The sequence below is a fragment of the Artibeus jamaicensis genome, unplaced genomic scaffold (genome assembly GCF_021234435.1).
Source record: "Artibeus jamaicensis isolate MK-2021 breed Jamaican fruit bat unplaced genomic scaffold, CSHL_Jam_final contig_64, whole genome shotgun sequence".
In the NCBI taxonomy this organism is placed as follows: domain Eukaryota; kingdom Metazoa; phylum Chordata; class Mammalia; order Chiroptera; family Phyllostomidae; genus Artibeus; species Artibeus jamaicensis.
The window spans coordinates 854,122-874,180 of record NW_026521911.1 but is presented as its reverse complement, the minus strand read 5'-3'; the positions used below and the strand labels follow the sequence as shown (position 1 = coordinate 874,180).

The 20,059-nt window shown below is 52.4% G+C and overlaps 2 protein-coding genes across 2 annotated transcripts in view; one reads left to right on the top strand and one right to left on the bottom strand.

Annotated features, from left to right (window-relative positions):
- The window catches only part of XNDC1N (XRCC1 N-terminal domain containing 1, N-terminal like), a 34,898-nt gene extending 19,974 nt beyond the window's left edge, over positions 1-14,924 (top strand). Inside the window, exons 14-23 of the mRNA XM_053670878.1 lie at positions 317-481; positions 1,845-2,019; positions 6,750-6,950; positions 7,036-7,198; positions 8,200-8,292; positions 10,230-10,422; positions 10,983-11,110; positions 11,220-11,298; positions 13,327-13,462; positions 14,397-14,924. Of these exons, the coding sequence (XP_053526853.1) occupies positions 317-481; positions 1,845-2,019; positions 6,750-6,950; positions 7,036-7,198; positions 8,200-8,292; positions 10,230-10,422; positions 10,983-11,110; positions 11,220-11,298; positions 13,327-13,462; positions 14,397-14,824 (1,761 nt within the window). The 3' untranslated portion in view covers positions 14,825-14,924. The remainder of the gene's footprint in view (positions 1-316; positions 482-1,844; positions 2,020-6,749; positions 6,951-7,035; positions 7,199-8,199; positions 8,293-10,229; positions 10,423-10,982; positions 11,111-11,219; positions 11,299-13,326; positions 13,463-14,396) is intronic.
- Positions 14,925-15,636: 712 nt separating this feature from the next.
- On the bottom strand, positions 15,637-19,993 carry ART5 (ADP-ribosyltransferase 5). The gene is made up of 5 exons (XM_053670883.1): positions 18,856-19,993; positions 18,446-18,580; positions 16,749-17,478; positions 16,085-16,117; positions 15,637-15,993 (listed from the first exon to the last, which is right to left on the bottom strand). The coding sequence occupies exons 2-5, from the start codon at positions 18,503-18,505 to the stop codon at positions 15,866-15,868; spliced, it is 951 nt and encodes a 316-aa protein (XP_053526858.1). The 5' UTR covers positions 18,506-18,580; positions 18,856-19,993; the 3' UTR covers positions 15,637-15,865.
- Positions 19,994-20,059: the final 66 nt, after the last annotated feature.

The following is a 20,059-nucleotide window of genomic DNA, read 5'->3' as shown; positions in this document are numbered from 1 at the left end:
TGCTCCTCTCCTCGAGACCACTAAGGCTGGTGCCCCACACTTCTGGGAAGACAGGGGACCCTGACGGTTCTGGGACTTGGCTATCGCGTTCCTGAGAGCCCAGGCTCTCCTTCACAGACAGGAATCCAAGGCCCATGGAGGGGTGGGGCCTGTGCAAGGTCACATGGCAAAGGAGTTGCCTCCCTTCTGAGATGGCTGGCCCTGGGAGGAAAGAAATGTTCAGTCTCCAGGGCAGGGAAGTAAAGGCCATGCGCCCCGTTGGCTCCCTGCCTCCTCCCCCCTGCCTGTTGGCCGCATGCACCCCTTCTCTTCCCAGTTTGTGGCACACCCCATCTGTCAGCAAGTGCTGTCCTCCATCTGGTGTGGGAACCTGGCTGGCTGGCGGGGAAGCACCACCATCTGGAAGCTCTTTGTTGCCTTCCTCATCTTCCTCACCATGCCCTTCCTCTGCCTCGGCTACTGGCTGGCACCCAAGTCCCGGGTACTAAGAATAAAATTAATAATACCTGTCACTTTTTGAGCACCTGTTTCATGTCAGGCCCTGGGCAAGGCACTTTGGGAATATCCCCATTAAGGAATTTGAGGTGGCCCTGGCAGGTAAGCATCACACCTCTAATACACAGGCACGGGCAACAGAAGTGATTTTTGTCGAGGGGACACAGTGTAACAGCAGAGTCAGGATTTAAGCTGAGGTCTGTCTGCCTCCAAAGCCTGAACCCTGTATACAGCCCTACATTCTCCTAAAAGAGGCTGCTACCCCAGCTGACTCATTCTCTGGGAGCTCTTGTGGACCCAGATAATTTAAGTGTTTGTTCAACAAGAGTTTCCTATAGAGCCTAGTGTGAGCCAGGCACGGTGCCTGCTGCCCGGCTGTGATGAGAGGCCCCGCCCCTGTTGACCTGCAGAGGACTGGGGGGAGCAGTGCTGGGGAAGCAGGGACAGCACGCCTGGGGCTCCAGGGGAGGAGGACGGAAGGTAGCAGAGAAACTGAAAGGAATTCTGTGCTGCTCAAGTGTAAATGCAAATAGCCAGTAAGTGTAAGTAGCCAGGTCTGTCAGACAGAGCCTTATAAACAATGATGGAAGCTACTTAGCCTTTTTTTGTTTGTTTGTTTTTCATTGATTTTATAGAGAGAGGAAAGGGGAGAGAGAGAAACATCGATTTGTTGTTCCACTTATTTATGCATTTGCTGGTTGATTCTTGCATGTGCCCTGACCGGAGAGCAAACCTGCCACCTGGCTTATTATTGGGGTGACTCTCTAACCAACTGAGCTACCTAGTCAGGGCCCATTGCAGGCTTTTAATGAGGTGAGCAGTTCCATTAGTTTCATGTTTTAGGAAGAAAGTTCTCCCCACTAGTGGTAGAGGATGGAGTGGGGAGGGGGCAGGACCGAAGGAGACGTCGGAGTGTGAAAGAGAGAAAAGATGTAGAGATTCCATTAAGGTGCCTGGCCTGGCCGCTGGGGCATTTTCTAAAATGAGTACACAGGAGGAGGAGGAGGAGGAACGAGTTTGAGACAGAAGATGATGAATGTATTTTGGTTTTTCATGGTTGAGATTGCAGAGCCTGTCAGACCTTCACGGGGAAGTTAGTTCACCTCTGGGATCCTCAGTTCCTTAGCTGAAAAAAAAATGGGGATAATAATATCCACCACAACTGGTTGTGAAGGAAACAATAGATATGGTAGTGTGAGGCGTAACTTATAGCAAATTCTTGATAGAGGTCTGAATAAGGGAGTGAGCAAAAGAGGGGTCACGGTGGGCTGAGCGTTCCCGAGTTCTCCCAGGACAGGGGGAGACATGAATAGGACTCTGAGAGCCCTGTTCTCACTCCTCCCCACAAGCTGGGCCGCCTGCTAAAGATCCCAGTGCTGAAGTTCCTGCTACACTCTGCCTCCTATCTGTGGTTCCTCATTTTCCTGCTGGGAGAGTCCCTGGCCATGGAGATGCAGCTGAGTACCTTCCGTGGCCGCAGCCAGAGCGTCTGGGAGACTTCACTGCACATGATTTGGGTCACAGGTACAGGTGTGGGGCCTTTTATTTGGGGCAGTCCCCTCAGGGAGCCTCTCCAATCTGTTCTTTGTGATGAGTACCCCAGTGGGGGGGTTCCCCACCCCGGTACATGCCCCTGAACATAACCAGACCTCTTTGGGCTCCAGTACACCAAAGGGACTTTTCCTTCATCCCTAGTTAGAGGACCTGGCCCTATAATAGGCTCCCAGAGCCAGGACCCCATTCTTCCCCCACCTGACACCTGTTGGTACCCTTTGTGGAGGTTCCCATCCTTTCACTGGTCCACAGTGTCAGGTGGGAAATTACATTGGTATAATGGTGTCTTGCAAGTACACCACCAGGCAATCTATCCCAAAGGTCATGGAACAGAAAGGCTCACAGACTGAATTAAGATGCTTCAATCAACCACTTATTAAATCCATAAGTGGCATACTTATGATGGCATTTTTTTCAAGATCAATATTTTTTATTGATTATGCCATTACATTTGTTCTATTTCACCCCCTCCATTCCCCTCCACCCTGCACACCCCTCCCCCACCATCCCCCCCTTTAGTTCATGAACACGTGTCTCAAGTTCTTTAGATTCTGTATTTCCCCTACTATTCTTACCCTCCCCCTATCTATTTTCTATTTACTGTCTATGCTACTTATTTTCTGTACCTTCTCCCCCCTTCTCCTTCTCCCACTCCCCTGTTGCTAACCCTCCATGTGATCTTCATTTCTATGGTTCATTACTGATCTAGCTGTCCTCTTAATTTGCTTTTGTTTTAGGTGTGGTTGTTGATAACTATGAGTTTGCTGTCCTTTCACTGTTCATCTTTTTTATCTTCTTTTTCTTAGGTAAGTCCCTTTAACATTTCATATAAGGGCTTGGAGATGATGAACTCCTTGAATTTGGTCTTATCTGAGAAGCACTTTATGTGTCCTTCCATTCTAAATGAAAACTTTGCTGGATAGAGCAATCTTGGTTGTAGGTCTTTGGTTTTCATGACTTGGAATACCTCTTTCCAGCCCCTCCTTGCCTGTAAGGTCTCTTTTGAGAAATCATCTGACAGTCTGATGGGAAGTCCTTTGTAGGTGACAGTCCCCTTAGCTCTTGCTGCTTCTAGTATTCTCTCCTTCATTTTCATCTTGGCTAATGTAATGGTGATGTGCCTTGGTGTGTTCCTTCTTGGGTCCAACTTCTTTAGGACTCTCTGAGCTTCCTGGATTTCCTGGAAGTCCATTTCCTTTGCCAGATTGGAAAAGTTCTCCTTTATGATTTGTTCAGATAAGTTTTTCACTTGTAGCTCTTTCTCTTCCCCTCTGGTACCCCTGTAATTCGGATGTTGGAACGTTTAAAGATGTCCTGGAGGTTCCTAAGCCTCTCCTCATTTTTTTGAATTCTTGTTTGTTCATATTTTTCTGTTTGGTCATTTTTTCCTTCCTTCTGGTCTACTCCCTTGATTTGAGTCCCAGTTTCCTTTCCATTACTATTGGTTTCCTGTGCATTACCATTCATTTCAATTAGTTTAGCCTCCATATATTCCTCTAATTTGTGACTAAAATCAACCAGTTCTGTGAGGATCCTGATTACCAGTGTTTTGAACTGTGCATCTGAAAGTTTGGCTATTTCTTCATCGCTTAGATTTATTGGCTCTGGGGCTCTGAGTTGCTCTTGAGCCATGTTTTTATCTGTTTGTGCCTGTTAGGTATGAGGAGCGGAGCCTTAATTGTTTACCAGGGCAGGGCCACCCAGGTCGCTGGTTTGTGACGCTACATGTGGGGGCAGGGTCAGAGAGGGAGCAATGGTGGTCCTCTCCACTCGCCCAGTCCGTCCCACCACTCACCCCCGCCTGCTTATCTGAACGGAAATGTGCGAGCCAGCTGCCCTGCACCATGCGGTTTCAATGCTCGCCTCTTCACTGGTTTATCTGCACACAAATGCTCAACCGACCGCAGACAGCCAGCCGCGCCTCTTCCCTGAGTCCGCCCATAGCTACCCCACACCTGGGATCCGCGCCCTCGGCTGCCTGCCCACCACCCGGTCGGGGATCTTTTTGGCCAACCCGCTCCGCTGCTGGCCCCGCCCCTCTTACCGGTTTAGCTGAGCATTTCGTTGTTTTCGGACTCCGTATTGTCGATTTTCTGTGTGGTCTCGTTGCGTTTATTATTGTTAAAACTTTATTGTTTTTAAATTTGGTTGTGCGAGGACGCAAGGTGTTTCCACCTGCGCCTCCATCTTGGCGGAAGTCCCTATGATGGTATTGTTAAGAGGACCAGACTTGAGGTTTGAGCGGGGGATGCAAAAGCCAGAAGTTGCCTGAGCCCAACACTTGCATTCTGGGAGAAACCCCAGGGCAAGTACGGCTACAGCTGTAGCTTGCCAATCACACTGATGAGCAGCTGTGACTCTTCTTTGCAATCTTCAGGCAGAGGACACGTGGGGCCAGAATGGCTATCACCAGTGGGTCGCTGATTTAAGATCTGATGAATCTTGAGTGGCTCATCTGCCTCATGAATATTCAGTGTGTCGTGAATATTTAGTGTCTACCTACCCTTTCTATATATCTTTGCACACATATGCTCTACTTACTCTGCTTAATATGTTTCATCCATTTTCTTGGGGTTTTCTTCTATAGCAGAATTGACTATTCTCAAACAATTCAGCAAGCAGTTTACAAGAATCCGCAGAGCTCTGGCTTGTTAGCTCAGCAGGCTGGACTGGTGGCCCCTTCCTCAGTTGTGTGGTCCCCCCTCCCCCCATTTAGCTCTAGCTTACTTAGCAAACTCCAAGCCACCAATACACTAAGCCCATTGCTCCTCCCTGTACCAAGCTAATCAATGATGCCTGAACAGACAGTGGCCAAAAAAACTCTGGAGTAAGAAACAAAAACAGTCCAAGAGGGGAAGTTTCTCATCTCATCCAGTTATTTGTTAAACATTACTGGCCTGTGCTGGGTGGAGGTGAAAACAATATAGCTCCTGAACATGGGGGGAAAAAGTCTTAAGGAAAAAAAACTCCTCATTTCTTCTTGCAGTAAATGCTTGTTTCCACCCCACTGTGAGTGAAGGCCTAAGAATACACAGATAAATTAAACACAGTCCCATCCCCCCATTCAGCATACAGTGCTGCACATCCACCCGTCTCACAAGGTGCTCTTCCTGCCATGGGGGCTGGCTCAGTGACTGACCACATCATGCTCCCGCTTGTTTCAGGCCGGTGCTCACTCACTGTCCCCAGAGCACTCTCCCTGTCACCCAGCTGCTCCCACTCCTCTGTCAGGTCTCAGCTTAAAGGTCACTTTCTGTGAGAAGCTTTCCCTGGCCCCCAAATGAGGGTGGGGACCCATTTCCATAACAGCCTCTGTTTCCCTGCTTTGCAGCCTTAGCATTTCCCACACTCGATTATACCTGCTTGGCTACTCACCTGTCTCGCTCACTAGATTATGAATCCTGGAGGGTCAGGGACTGTATCTGTCTTATTCACCACAGGATCCCACTGGCACATGGCAGGAGCTTAGTAAATGTTGGTTTAATAATGACTAGGGTCCTTGTTCTGGGCACTGGGGACAGGGAGGTGAATGGGCATGGTCCCTGCCCCTGAGGGGTTCCAAGTTGAGAGGTGAAGGGAGACAGGCCCCAGCAGTGCCCCACAGAGATGGCATCACAGAGGCAACATTCGACCTGTGATGCGAACCCAAGCTCCTGGGGTCTGTGGCATTATGGATGAGACAAGACGAATTCACATGAACTACCGAGTCCTGTGGAGGAAAAGGGATGACAAGGCTACTCTCTCAAGAGGAGATAAGCCTCGGCTCTTGCCTTGACAAGCTTTTATTGCTTTTCTGGGCACATTGCATCATGGTTCTCATTTATTACACACAGGTTTGCTCTAGGTGGTTACCTTTTTCAGAAAACAAAGAAGAGGATGCCGCTAATCACCTCCAGAAAAAGGATATTTGCAAATGCAAAGGGAAAGGTGGTTGAACTGGTTACACTCCTCCTTGGAAGGTTTAGCATGGATTTTAGGAAGTTACTTTAAAGATATGCAGTAAATGTTTTCTGCCTCAAGTCAGGGTGAGGGAGTTTTAGCAAAAGCAAGTCTCATAACAGTCTAGGTGCAATGCAGGCCTGATTCCCCACGGGAGAACCTATCCGTGGGTGTGGGTCCTGTGCATCTCCAAGTAGGAGCTGGGCCCATGCCATGCAGAACAGTCTCCCTATAGACCTGGGCCACAGAGGTAAGTCTGGCTTCAAAAGGGTGTGGGAGGGCATTCTAGGCAGACAGAACCGTGAGTGCAAAAGCATAGGCTTGTGTCCAGAGACTGGAAAAGAATACAATGTGCCAATCACCTGGCTAAGCGGGGTCCAGCTCCCAAGAACCCCCCACCCCCAGGTCTGGCATTGGACCCCATGCTGACTGATAATGAGCAGGTTGATAACTTGGACCATCTTCGGGTCAATATTCTCTAAATATTTGTCCAATATTTATTTAGTGGAAGGCAAGAAAAAACAGACAAATTGTTCCCTCCCGGTAATCATCCTCTCCCAGGTGTTCCTCACCTTGAATGTCAGCTGACGGGGATCACTGGTGCAGGAGGGGTTGGAATCAGCCAGGAGTCTTTATTTTCACAAAACATCACTGAATGCTTACACTGTATCAACTCCATCCTCGTGATGTTTTGGCCCTCACCACCACCATGGACAGGTCTCCCCCACCATTAACCTAGCTCTGACCTGCCTCCCCCTCAGGCTTCCTGTGGTTTGAGTGTAAGGAGGTGTGGATAGAGGGCCTGCGCAGTTACTTCCTGGACTGGTGGAACTTCCTGGACGTGGTCATCCTGTCCCTGTACCTGGCAGCCTTTGCGCTGCGCCTCCTCCTGGCTGGGCTGGCCCACGTGCATTGCCAGGACACCCGCAATGACACTGCCTGCCACTATTTCACCTCGGCTGGTGAGTGTCCCCTGACTCAGCCTGAATCCCCCAGTCCCTTCTCCTCCCAGGCTCTCAGCCTCAGCACCCATGCCGTCCTGCACAGAGAGAAGTGAATGGCGCTCAGAAGACCCCCAGTTCTTGGCTGAGGTGCTCTTTGCCATCACCAGCATGCTCAGCTTCACCCGCCTGGCCTACATTCTGCCAGCCCACGAGTCGCTCGGCACTCTGCAGATTTCCATTGGCAAGATGATCGACGACATGATCCGGTGTGTACCGCCCAGGCCCAGGGCCTTCTCCCCTTGGATACTCCACTCGCCGCCATCAGACTTCCTTCTGAAATGCCCGCCTGCCCCCACTCTAGTCAGCACAGCAGTTCCACGTGGGTTCCTTGCATAAGCTCCAGAGATGGCTGAGAACCTGAAACTATAGGCAAAGTGTGGGGTGTAAATGTGCACTTCTCTGTAGGGAGAGTCTATAACGCTCATCTAATTCTCAGGGTCCCAAGACCCCAGAAAAAGTTACGAACAACTGAGAGCAGAAAGAGCCCTTAGTTGAGAGTTCCAGTTCCAGCTCCATCCCTGTCTCTGTGACCCCATTTGGCCTCAGTGTTTCCACCTTTGTGGTGAGGGCACTGGACTCAGGGGGCCCTGTGGACCCTTTCCACTACACAACTGCTCTTTGAACCCATGGCATTATCTAGTCTTCTTGGTGTTATCACCTAAACATTTACAGCCAAATCTGGCCTCCTAAGCTGATCAGAGCCGATAGTTAATGTTGGCTTCCCCGGGGGCTGGACTGGGTGCCCTTGGTGAGAAAAGCTCTGGTTCTGCCCATGGACATCTTCAGCTCAGCAGAGCTTGGGGGAGAACCTCCCGCCCCTGCCCAGGACTCTTCCTGCCCATCCTGTCAGAGCCAACTCACTCTCACACTTGGTTTTCACTCTGCTGGTGTTCAGTGTGGCCCTCCTGACCCTCAGGCCTTCGGGTACCACATCTCTGCTTTTTTGTCCCTCCCCGGGAGACTGGCCCATCCCAGCTCTGACTGTTTTAACTCAGTACGTTTTATTCCAGAGAGCACTCCAGCTTCCACACTCACTTCACACTCTTTCTCGTTTCCCACCCCCTAACCTCCCCACTCTCAGTGGTAACCAGATTAAATACTTGTCGGGCAGAGGGGCAGAGCCTGAAAGGTCACCAATCCCATCCCTCTGCCCAGAGCTCCCAGGGCAGAGACTCGCCTGATCCTCCCTTATCCCACCCCCTGCCAGGTTCATGTTCATCCTCATGATCATCCTGACTGCCTTCCTCTGTGGCCTCAACAACATCTACGTGCCCTACCAGGAGACAGAACGGCTGGGCAAGTATGCCAGGTGGAGGTGGGGTGGGCAGGTGGGAGTCTGGGACCCTCAGCTTGGAGCTTAACAACCACTTCTTTCTGCTCCCACTCCCTCCCCTCTATTCACTCAGTAATTAATTATCTGGTTTGGTGAATCACTCTCTTATTTATTCACTCTCATTTATTTGTTCATTTACTCATTCATTTATTCAGCCCCTCACTTTCTCCATAAACTTTTAGTTTGAAAGATATCAGTTCTATGAAAAAGTTAAAAACACAATGGACAGCAATATACCCTTCATCTAGCTTTACCAGTTGTTAATGTTTTGCCACATTTTACTTGATCTATTGCTCTTTATTTTTATTTTCCCAGAAACATTGAAAAGATCATGACATTTCACCCCTAAATCATTCAGGATGCTTCCCAAGAGCATAACTAGAAAACTATTATCACACCTAAAAAAGTTAACATTGATTCTGGAATATTCATTACTATACAGACCTTACTTATTCAGAGCTCCCCAGGTGCCCCCCAGAAGTCTTTCTGGTTTTTAAGAAACCTGAGGTCCAATTTGGGATCACACATCACACATTGTTGTCACATCTCTTTGGTCTCCTGTGATCTAGAACCCCCTCTGCCTTCTCTTTGTCTTTCATGACAAATGAACTTTTTGTAAGAACACAGACCAAGTTATGTTGTAGAGTGTTCCATGGTTGGGACTTGTCTACTTCCTCATGATTAGATTCAAGTTAAGCAGTTTGGACAAGAACACAACCTAGCTGATGATGTGTGCTTTCCATCACATCGCACTGGGAGACACACGATGTAGTTTAGCCCATTGGTGCAGTAGTTAGGGGCATTTCACATTGGACAAGCAGAGGTACAACGCATCATATCAGTATTTAGAAAGAACACCTTGGATGCAGTATAGAGGATGAAATAACAAGAGGGAGACTGAGTCAGAGACCAGGTGCGGAGGTTGTTGCAGTAATCTAGGCCTGAACTGGCTATGAAACAGAGGATTTACAAATAAATACGATAGGACCCACCCACTCAGGTCTGTGAGTGTCTCACAGATGCACTCTTCCAGCCAGAGGTAGAGAAGGAAGTCCAAGGATGGCTTTCTGGAAGAGGTAGCATTGGAGTTACTGCCACTGTGGTCCAAACCACCAACCTCTCCCACCCAGGCCATGGCAAGTTTAACTGGTCTCCATGCCCTGCCCCCACATCTGCTTCCCTTGCATTCTACTCACAGCAGCCAACGTGAACATCAGGTATCACCCCCTGCTTAGAACTCTTCATAGCTTCCTAATGCTTGTGGGCCATGGTAAGGATCTTTGTTTTATCTTGCAAGGTCCTGCACAGCCAGGTTGGTCCCTAATTACATCCCATGAGCCTCTGCCTTATAAGCTCCTCTGTCCCTTGCCCTCTGAGACCACCTGTGCTGGCCTGCTCTCAGTTCCTCAATGCTCTCAGGCTTCCCTGCCTTGGGAACATTCTTCGCATTGCCCTCTCTTTCACCTGATTGATTCCCACGGATCCTTCAGAGACTAGCTTGCATGCTTTTCAAAGAATCTTTCCTTACCTCCCAGACTAGGTCATAACATCTTGTGATGCTTCTTCATAGCACTTGCCACTATTTAAAAATGTTGCTATGGTTACTGTCCATCTCACTCCCTGGTCCCACCCTAGAACATAAGGTCCTTGGAGACAGGGACCATGCTTGTCTTGTATCCTTAGCATCTGTAGCATTACTATGTGCTCAATAAATGTTGATTCACTGAGAGAATGAAAGTTGGAGCTCAGAAATGGCAGGTGTCTCTGAGCCAGGGTGGTCCAAAGCACTTCTCAGAAGAAGAACACCTTTCGCTGGGTCCTGGACCGGGCAAAGCAGAGTGTCCAGGAGGCACTAAGGCTCATCTCCCACCCCTCACTTCCTACCCTTTGTCCCAATGTTCCAGTTTCAATGAGACATTCCAGTTTCTGTTCTGGACCATGTTTGGCATGGAAGAGCACAGCGTGGTGGACATGCCTCAGTTTCTTGTGCCTGAATTTGTGGGCCGGGCCCTCTACGGTATCTTTACCATTGTCATGGTCATTGTGCTGCTCAACATGCTCATTGCCATGATCACCAACTCCTTCCAGAAGATTGAGGTGCGTGAACTGAGGCCAGCTTAGGCCATGGAGAAGAAGGGAGAAAGGGGGAGAGGGGAATAGGATACAAGGAGCCAAGACACTTGGGTTCTTCTCTGCCTCCACTCTTGTCTTGTTCTGTGACTGGAGACAAGTGTTCCCATCGAGAACTCATTTTCCTCATCTGTAACATGAGGGTCTCAGTAATGCTGTTAGTTTCTCCAGACATGAGGCTAGTGTTCTTTTTCACTTTATGGTTGGGAGGTTGGGTGCATTGTGGGAAAGTAGGTGGGAACCTAAAAAAGGAGAGGGAAGGAATTGGATAGGCTAGGGCTGGTGGCTGGAGAAATGTCTGGGTGGGAATTGGATGTCAGAAGAATGAAAACTAATGGGGAGGAAGTGGGGATAGGTAGGGGAAATGAGGGTGATGGATGATAATGGAGATGAGAAAGAGGAGAAAAAAGTGGTTGGTGCCTTAAGTAGAAAAGATGTGAGGAAGGGGGGAAATGAGGCAGACTGAGCAGGCAGAGGGCTGGGTACACAAGTGGTCCCTGCAGAGCCCCCTGTCCCCTTGCCCACAGGACGATGCTGACGTGGAATGGAAGTTTGCTCGCTCCAAGCTCTACCTGTCCTACTTCCGAGAGGGCCTGACCCTGCCTGTGCCCTTCAACATCCTGCCCTCCCCCAAGGCCCTCTTCTACCTTCTCCGGTGATGACCTCAGAGCTCTCACTCCCAACCCCCTACACCCACACCACAGCCCCCATTTCCCTACACCCTGTCCTCTGACTAGACTTTTCCCACCATCTAACTCTCTCAGGAGAATTTTCCAGTTTATTTGCTGTTGCTGCTCCTGCTGCAAAACCAAGAAGCCAGACTATCCCCCAATCCCCACCTTCGTGAGTACCTCATCTGCTTGGGGTTGGTCCTCCTATCAGGCCTGACTTCAGCTGTACTGTCTATTGCTTCCGTCTGTCTGCACATCCCTGGCTTGTCTGTCTTCCCAGGTGTGTTCCCCAGAAAGCCTGTTCCCAATTCCTGCTCTCTCACATGGCATGCCTTTCCCTCTTCTTGGCTCTGGTCCTTTCCTAAATTTGCAACCCTGTGTCATCCAGCTTCAACAGAAGTCCATGACACCCTCCTCCCAAGCCACCAACTTTTTTGCCCTAAACTGGGCCAAGACATGGTTGAATGTTAAAAAAAAAAAAGCATGCTACAGAGGCCTAAGAGAGGAGGCCAGGCCTCCGAGGGGCTCACACCTTTCCTCATCTGCCCCCTACTCAGTCTGCTGTGCCATTTAGACCAGTACCAGTGCCAGGCCTGCCTGTCCCCCTTGGAAAGTGTTACCTGAGTGTCTCTCTGAGCCAAGGCCCCCAGGTTGGCACTATGGGGCAACAGGCCACCTCTGGAGCACTGCGGTCTCTGGATCCCCAGGTGAGGAAGGCCTTCCCTTAACTGGTTGGTCAATAGTTTGTTCAACAAACACCAAAGCACGTGTACCGGGAATAAAGCTAAGTGTAATGGTGGTCCCTCGAGGGGCTGACAGTCTAGAGTAGCAGAAGGAAATGGACTGTAATTGTACAGGACAACGAGCCTATGACAGAGGGAAGCACAGGGGCTGTGAGCACAGAGGAGAGGTCCCGGACCCAGCCACATGAGTTGGGGAGCTACCACCTAGAGACCTGAAGGGCAGAACAGAGTCCTGGAGGATAAACAGGAGGTTGATGGGCAGCAGCGTGGAGAAGGGGGATCTAAGCACAGGGAACAGCGTGTAGAAAGGTGTGGAGAAACCATGACTCTTACAAGAAACTAAGTGCCGAAGCTCCCAGTTCCCTCCACATCCTGGCTCCAGCTACCTGCATGGACACCTGTCACCCTCCTGGATCCCTCCCCCCACCCACTCCCTGGCCCTGTCCTGATGCCTGGTGCGTATGTGTGAGGACTGCTTCCACCCTAGGGTGGAAACTCAGGTTCTTCACCTGAGGTCATATTCGGTTCCCTGGGCCTGTGCCAGACCTGGCTGGGCAGGGTCACTGGATCCCACCGTGCCAGCCAGCTGGGGGGCTCCGCAGTCCTCCATTGCCTTCCCCTGAGGCCCCACCCTTCTTCCAGCTACCCCACCTCCTAGCCTGCTCTCTCATGAGCCAACCATGTGCCCCCTCCCAGTTGTCCTGCATTCCCCAGGGGATAGGTAGGGGAAATGTGGATGATGGATGATAATGGAGATGAGAAAGAGGAGAAAAAAGTGGTTGGTGCCTTAAGTAGAAAAGATGTGAGGAAGGGGGGAAATGAGGCAGACTGAGCAGGCAGAGGGCTGGGTACACAAGTGGTCCTTGCAGAGCCCCCTACCTTCCCAAAATTCTTATTCTTTATTTTATACAAGAAAAATGCTTTATATACTCTGTGGCTGAAAGGGCCCATCATTCTCTCTTACACTTCTGCCTGTCCCATCTCTGTCAATTCTGTATCCCCTTTTTAAATGTATTTCATAAAATGCTTTGTTTTTTATATTATAAAAGTAAATATGCTAACTATAAAATATTTAAAGATAAAGCTATATATATATATAAATAACTAGTTCCTAAGTATTCAGAGTTCGAAGGGGAGGGCTACCTGCACTAACGCAAGTCAGGAAAACCAACCACCGGTGGGGCAGCGGCCAGAGAGAGAATTCCATTCTGCCCTGCGCTACATTTCGGTCTCCGCCCACTGCCCCTCCGCCTCCTGACCCTCACCCCACCACCCAACTCCTGGCCGCCATCCTTCCACCTCCCACACTGCACCAGGGTCTGATATATGTGGGGCCTTCATGGACAGAAAAGTCTGCACAGACTGTGCCTTTGTTCTTCATTGCCTGGAGGAGGAGCAGTGACTAGAGAACAGCTGACCTGAAGAATCCCTCTCACCCTCCTTTCTTCCCATCGCAGGCCAACCCCGGGGCCGGGGCAGGGGCAGGGCCTGGGGATGGAGACCGTGGATCCTACCGCCTTCGAGTCATCAAGGCCCTGGTCCAGCGCTACATAGAGACTGCCCGGCGGGAGTTTGAGGAGACGGGTCGGAAAGGTTGGTTGCTGGCCTCCCCCATTCCTGTTCCTTGCTGGTTAGAGCAAATGCACGGCACCCAGACGTACGTCCCTCACACAGCCTGCGGTTATATTCGGCCCCATCCTACCCTGCCCTCAGGAGCCACAGCCTGCAGAGTGGCCCTGTGCACTGAGTTACTCTCTGACCCATTTCTTTATTCTGCTCATTTCATGTAATCCTTTCTTCTTGCCCTCATTCACGTGTTCATTTATTCTCATTCACTCCCTTAGTCATTTACTCATTTACTTAATTCACTGTTCATTCACTTATTCACTCACTCAACCAACATTCATTGCCACGTCTGTGCCCTTTGTTCCAGGCTGTCTCGGAGGGAGGGGCTGTGTAGGGCAGGGACTCACAGGCAGCTCTCAGTCTGGTGAGGAAGAGAAACCGTCTCACTAGGCAGAAAGTGCTTAGTTGGCTAAGACGGACCCAAACTGCAGTGGGACCCGAAGGCGAGAAGGAGCCTCTCGTTTTGAGGGGCTCGTGGGAAGGTAGGAGAACAGAGAACCAGAAGGTGGAGGAAGAGGAGGCGGAATTTGGACTGGGCGCTGAGGATGGCTGTGAGCCGGACTGGGGGTCGCCGCAGATGGGAACAGGCCGACAGGGCGGACGCACAAGTGCCCGCCCGTTAGAGCACTTTCCCAGCCTTCAGACTGCGGACTCCGTCCTGGCCCACAGACTTCCCGTCTGTGTGTCTTCGGAACTCGCCACCACCAGGCCCCTCTCAGATTTGCCTGCCCCTACTCACCCACCCACGCGACCCCCATTCCAACTTCCCCCACGTGTCCCTCAGGAGCCCCAAACGTGAGGTGCCTTGGGGTTCTATCAGGGATAGAAGTGTTGCAGGGCACGTTCATCTTCTGGGGGACCTCCCGTCAACTCTCCCCCCACCCCGCCCACCCTCCCGCAGACCTGGGCAACAGGCTGACTGAGCTGACCAAGACCGTCTCCCGACTGCAAAGTGAGGTCGCTGGGGTGCAGCGGACTCTGGCAGAGGGAGGGACGCACCAGCCCCCCGAAGGCGCCAGCATCCTCAGCCGCTATATCACCCGAGTGCGCAACAGTGTCCAAAAACTGGGGCCCCCCATCCCTGAGACCCCAGAGCTGACAGTGCCAGGGATTGTGGGGGCCCAGATATCTTCAGAAACTGGGCTTCAGGATGCCGGAGGGGCTGGGGCTCCAGGTCCTGGGGAGTCTGGTCCTTCCTCCCCAGCTCATGTGCTAGTGCACAGACAGCAGGACTCAGAGCAGGCTGGGGACCTGCCCCGGGAGGAAGATCTGGGAGCCAAGGAGGACTCCTGCTGCAGCGGAAGGGTTCCTTCTTCTGTTGCTGAGTAGAGCAGCCTGCCCGGTGAGGGTGAGGGTCATTTTAGGAGGGGCCTATACCACTTTCCTCACCTCAATAAAGTTTCTGTTCAGGATGTCAGATGCCTCCAGAGCGTGTGAAAATCTCTGTCTCCTCATGTTTTGAGAATCCCTCCCTCTCCCCAAAAAGGGACCCTTGTGGGAGCAGGGCAGAGAGAAACAGTTTGCAATAGGATCCCAAGTATCTTGGGCTTAGGATCCCCCTTGAGTTACTTTCAGTCTCTGGTGCAGGGCTCTGGGCTGGGAGGTGGGGGCCAGGTTTCAGCACTAACTCTGTCCTTGAGCAAGTGGCTTTCTCCCTTGGTTTGCATTCCTCCTCTGACAAGTGAGCTGAGGAATCCATCGGTCTTGTCCCTACCTTCAGGGGGTTATGAGGACCTCTGACTGTTAAAGCTTTTGGGCTCGTGAGTTGCAGTGTATATATGACGGGGGGGGGGTGCTGGCACGGGGTGCCATGTCTAGGAGTGATAAAGAAGTCATTCTTTTAACCCTGGCTGGTGTAGCTCAGTGGATTGAGCACAGGCCTGCGAACCGAAGGATAGAGTTTTGATTCCCGGTCAGGGCACATACCTGGGTTGCAGGCCAGTTCCTGGCAGGGGACACACAAGAGGCAACCATACAGTGGCATTTCTCTCCCTCTCTCCTTCCCTTCCCCTCTAAAGATAAATAAATAAAATATTAAAAAAAAAAAGAAGAAGTCATTCTTTTAAGTCCCTCAGTCCCACAAGGCCAGAGCAGGGCAGATGGGCCAGTCTCATGGGATAAACCAATCATGAAATTCAATGTCACCACACTCCAACACTGTTTAATCAAACGGTCATCACAGTACTAGCCTTACTTATCCCAGGGAGTCCCCACCACATAGCAGGGCTTCCTCCACTCTTCCGTGGCCTCAGACTCCCCCACGCCCTAGGTGGGGAGATGGCTTCTAGGGCTGGTCTGAAACCTTGTTCTTGCTTCAAGGCTGCTCGAAGGTCCCTTCTTCATATTGAAGGTCAGCAGTTTCTAAGACTCCTAAGTGGCAGGCATTGGACTTTCAAGGGCCCAGCTCCTGAGTGCTGGAACCCCACGGGGGCCACGAGCAGGGCCTTCCAGAAGAGCGGAGAGAAGGCCCTGTTGGAGGGTGAGTCTGGCTGCCCCTGCTGCTCGAAAGAGAGAACAAAAGGAGGTGAGGGGCCCACAGGGCCAGGAGGAGCCGAGGCAGCCGAGGGAGGGGGCAAGGGGGTCACTCACTTGGTGCAAACGCACAGCCCCGCCTCTTCTCCCCTGTAATAAACAGCAAGGTGAGGCCTTCACTTGTCAACTGAACCTCCACCCCACACTCCCCTTCCCAGGAGGCCCTGGCACTGGCCATCCCCCTTCTCAATCCACCTTTCCCTTTTCCTAAATGCAAACTTCTGACTTCCTTTCCTCCTCCTTGCCCCAGGAAGTCTGCCCAGTTAGCCCATCCATCCCTGCTCGCACCCTGGCCCCAGTCACTGCTGCATCTGCCCCTGCCTCAGCATGTGGAACAGCTCAGATGCGCCCTGCGGACCCCGGTAAGCCCAGGGTCCTCTCAGATCCCACGCAGCACCCCTGTCACTTCCCTCTGCTTACTGATCTCCTGAAGAGGGCTCGTTTGCTCTATTAGACTCATACAGCAGATGGAACTTTTCGAGAACATTTACAGAATCATTTGAAAATATGCATAGATCTGGAAAACACTGATAGGACCTGCCAAGAGCTGACAAGACCTGAGTCGGAGAGAACAGTAGCTGCAGCTGACCTCTGGCCCTCCGCATCCCATTAACCACGTAGGTCTCCTGAAGGCACTGTGGACTGTACAGGGACATCCTGGCTTATTTCACGTCTCCCCCACCCTCCCCTGCTAGTCCTGCTTCCTTCATGCACAGCTCACCACCCAGATAGGCGCAGTTAAAGTTGCTGCAGGTCTTATTATAGCTCCAGAGAGTCACTAGGTTTCGGGCTCCGTCTTGGGAGAACCTGGTGACCAAGAAGACTTCATGGGGAGGGATCAGCACCTCACGCTCCTTGGGAAAAACAGACAAGGCCTGGATAGGCGCCCCAAAACAAGTCCTTAGGGAGAAGAAGGTGGCGTTACCAAATCTGTGGGCCACCGCCTCATCCAGGGAGCTGGAGGCAAACTGGCCCAAGCGGATAGCATCCCCCAACCTCTTGGGTTCAAAGCGAAGGGTGCTTACACCTCGGAACACCACCTGCCCGGGTCCCCTAGTGCAGCCCTTGCCCCCCTGAAGCAGCTGCAGGGCTCGGGTCAGGTAGAAATGCAGGGCCTTGAAGGGGAAGTGCCTCATGTAGAACTCCCGGGAGCCACCGCCTGTCCGCAAGGCCTGGTTCAGCTCCCAGTACAAGGTGTTAGATGAGTTAGTGTAGACCATGACGGCGATTCCGTGCTGGGATCTGAAGCCGGGGGGCAGGGTGAGCCCCGGCCGTTTCTGCTCCCAGGCCGCCCGGGCTGCCTCCCAGGAGTCCCGCAGCAGGGCATGGCGCGCCATCTCCTCCTTCAGCAGAGCGGCTGCCTTTTTCTCCATCTCCTCTGCACAGCCCACGTAGGCGTCATCAAAGGTGTCTGGAGCCAGGCCCAGGGGCAGGATAGGAACAGCCTGGGCCTAATGAGGTAAGGAAGAGAGGAGCCACAAGGGAAAGGGTGTAGATTCAGAGCACTGGACAGGGGTCCTGGTGGCAGATCAGTTCAGAAACACAGACTCTCATTTATATCCCCAAATATCTGGTATATACAATTTGGCAAGGGCTCAAGGCCTTAAATAACACAGGCACTGGAGTCAGGCAGACAAGGGTTCAGATCCTGACTTCCTCACCTACTTGCTGTGGGGTCTTGGGCAAGTCTCTTAACTCTTCTGGGCCTCAGGTTCTCCACCTGTAAATGGATACTTCCAACCTCACAGGGCTATTGTGAGGGGAGCATAGAGATCTTAGCTTCTGTTCAACCTGAAAGGGGTTGTCTCGTCATCAAAGAGGTTCCCACACTCGGTGGGAAGTGGACCTAGCTGGCGTCCAAGTGCTGTTCTGGCCCTAAGATGCAGGGTGCAGATTATACTACGAATGCACCACCAATGTCCCACGTGCCTGACCCTGTCCCATCCTCAGACTCTCCATCCCCGGCAGGTAGTCCACCACCACACCAAGTTACTGTCAGCTCGGAGACTCCTGAGTCCTCTCTGGCTTCAGAAGCCCTCACCCCCAAACTTGGGGTGGGGTGGGGTGGGGTGGGGTGTGGGGAGGAGCCCTGGTCTAGGAGGGGCTGCACGAGGACAGTACTCAGGAGTCCAGCCCAGGCTGAGCCTGTGGCACAGACGGACACTGGGGAGGAGGAAGTCAGTGGCGGTCCCTAGGGAGGGATGATATGAAGGAAGGAGGACCCCAGAGCAGTCAGTTGGTAAAAACGGGGGTTCTGGGAGAGGGAATGGGAACTTGGGGCTCCCTGCAGGGAGGAAGGTTGCAAAGGGGAAGAGGATTAAAAGAGCTGGGGTCCCAGAGAATAGTCCCTGGGTGAGATTTTTGAGGCCTCCGTCTCCCAACTCTTTCCTTTGTAGCAGGGGATGGTTCCCCAGGTACCTGCCAGAGGGTGTGTAGGCCAAGGCAGCTGAGGGTGAGCAGCAGAGCAGCCAGCATCATCTTTGGGGAGACAGGAGGGCGAGGTCCGGATGCAGGTGGGACCAGTGGCAGCAGCGGATTCCTGGCTTCAGTGGGCTGTAGGGAAAGATCCACACCCCTTCTATGGTGTGAAGAAGACGGGCCGGGCCCGGGGCTCAGGCATGGGTGGGGCCTAGGGCGGGCCTAAGAGAGTGGGCGGGCCTTGGGTATTACTGACTCCACCCCCCAGCACAAGCAGAACCCCAGGTCTCTGCTCCCCTGACTTCCGGATGCCCCTAAGCTCAGTGCCTACCGCCAGGAGGTCTTTTTGCGGTGGTGCAGGTGACTGGGCTCCACCCGGGCAGGGGAGGGGGCGTTGGTCTGGCACGCACCTGGAGATCACGGAGGCCAGAGGCAGAGAACTGGACAGTGTGGTTCCGCCGGCGGGTGTCTGGACGAGCACAGCCTGTTCCCGGAGTCCCGCCGACCAGCAAAGTCCCACATCTAACTATAGCCCCCACGGCAGTAATCCAACACCTCTCTTCCCCAACAACAGATGCCGTGGTGGAGGGAGTAGGAGTGGCGAGGAAGGGGCTGAGACGCGGACTCCCCTCCGCAAACTTCGGTTCTTTCTCCAGGACCTTCTTTGGCTCCGAGCAAGTCCAGGGTTGGGGGAGGGAGCTGATGAGACCTGGTCTCTCCCTCAGGAGGGCCTGACCTGGCCCCCAGACCACTAGGCCTGGGACCCCAACGAGCGTCTCGCTAGCCAAGAGGTCACCACTGTGTACTTGCTGATTTGCGTGCAATTTGCATATGGCCCACTCGTTGGGTCACGCGTGGCCCAGCATCTGAGCGGCGCCCACCTCCTCCCGTCTCTGCCCCTTTCCCTGTCAGTAGGGCCAGTCAGTAGGGTTGGACCAGATGCAGAGCCCTCTGTTCCAGATGCTTACGGTCCAGCCCGCCCCGTCCTAGACCCTCCCAGACCCTCCCAGACCCTCCCGGGCCCTCTCTCCCTCGACCTCTCAGATTCAGGTGACCTGGTGTTTATAAACACTGGCCCTTCCCCTCCCTTTCTGTGGGCTTGTCTATAAATAACCTGGCTCTGAGTTTTGGATGCCCAGTCAGAGGTAATGGGATAAGGCACCAGTGAGCAGCTCTGGGAAGAGCTTTCTGGGGGCCTGAGCTTCTGGGGGTGGGACAGGTACTCCCCCAGGGTGCACAGAGGAGCTGGAGGGTACTGAATGTCAGGATTTAAGAGACGCTGCCCACTTCCTGCTGTGGCTGAGGTAGGCACGGAGTTTGGATTTACCCCAGGCCTCCAGTCTGGTCTGGAGCATTAGTTTAGCCCCATCCCTGTCCCCCCATTCCTGTCAGACTGCCAGGCAAATGAAAAATTCCCTTCACCTTTGCTGCTTTCTCCAAAAGCCTTCCTGCAGACCAAAAAGAAAGATAAACTGTGCCCGGGCTTGGGGGAGGGTGGAGAGTGGAAACAGTGGCATCCCCCAAAGCAAGAGTGCCTGCCAGGCAAACAGCCTCAAGCCAAGTCCCGCCCCTTTCCAAAGAGACTGGCCACCCCCAGAGTCCCCCAGGTAGCGA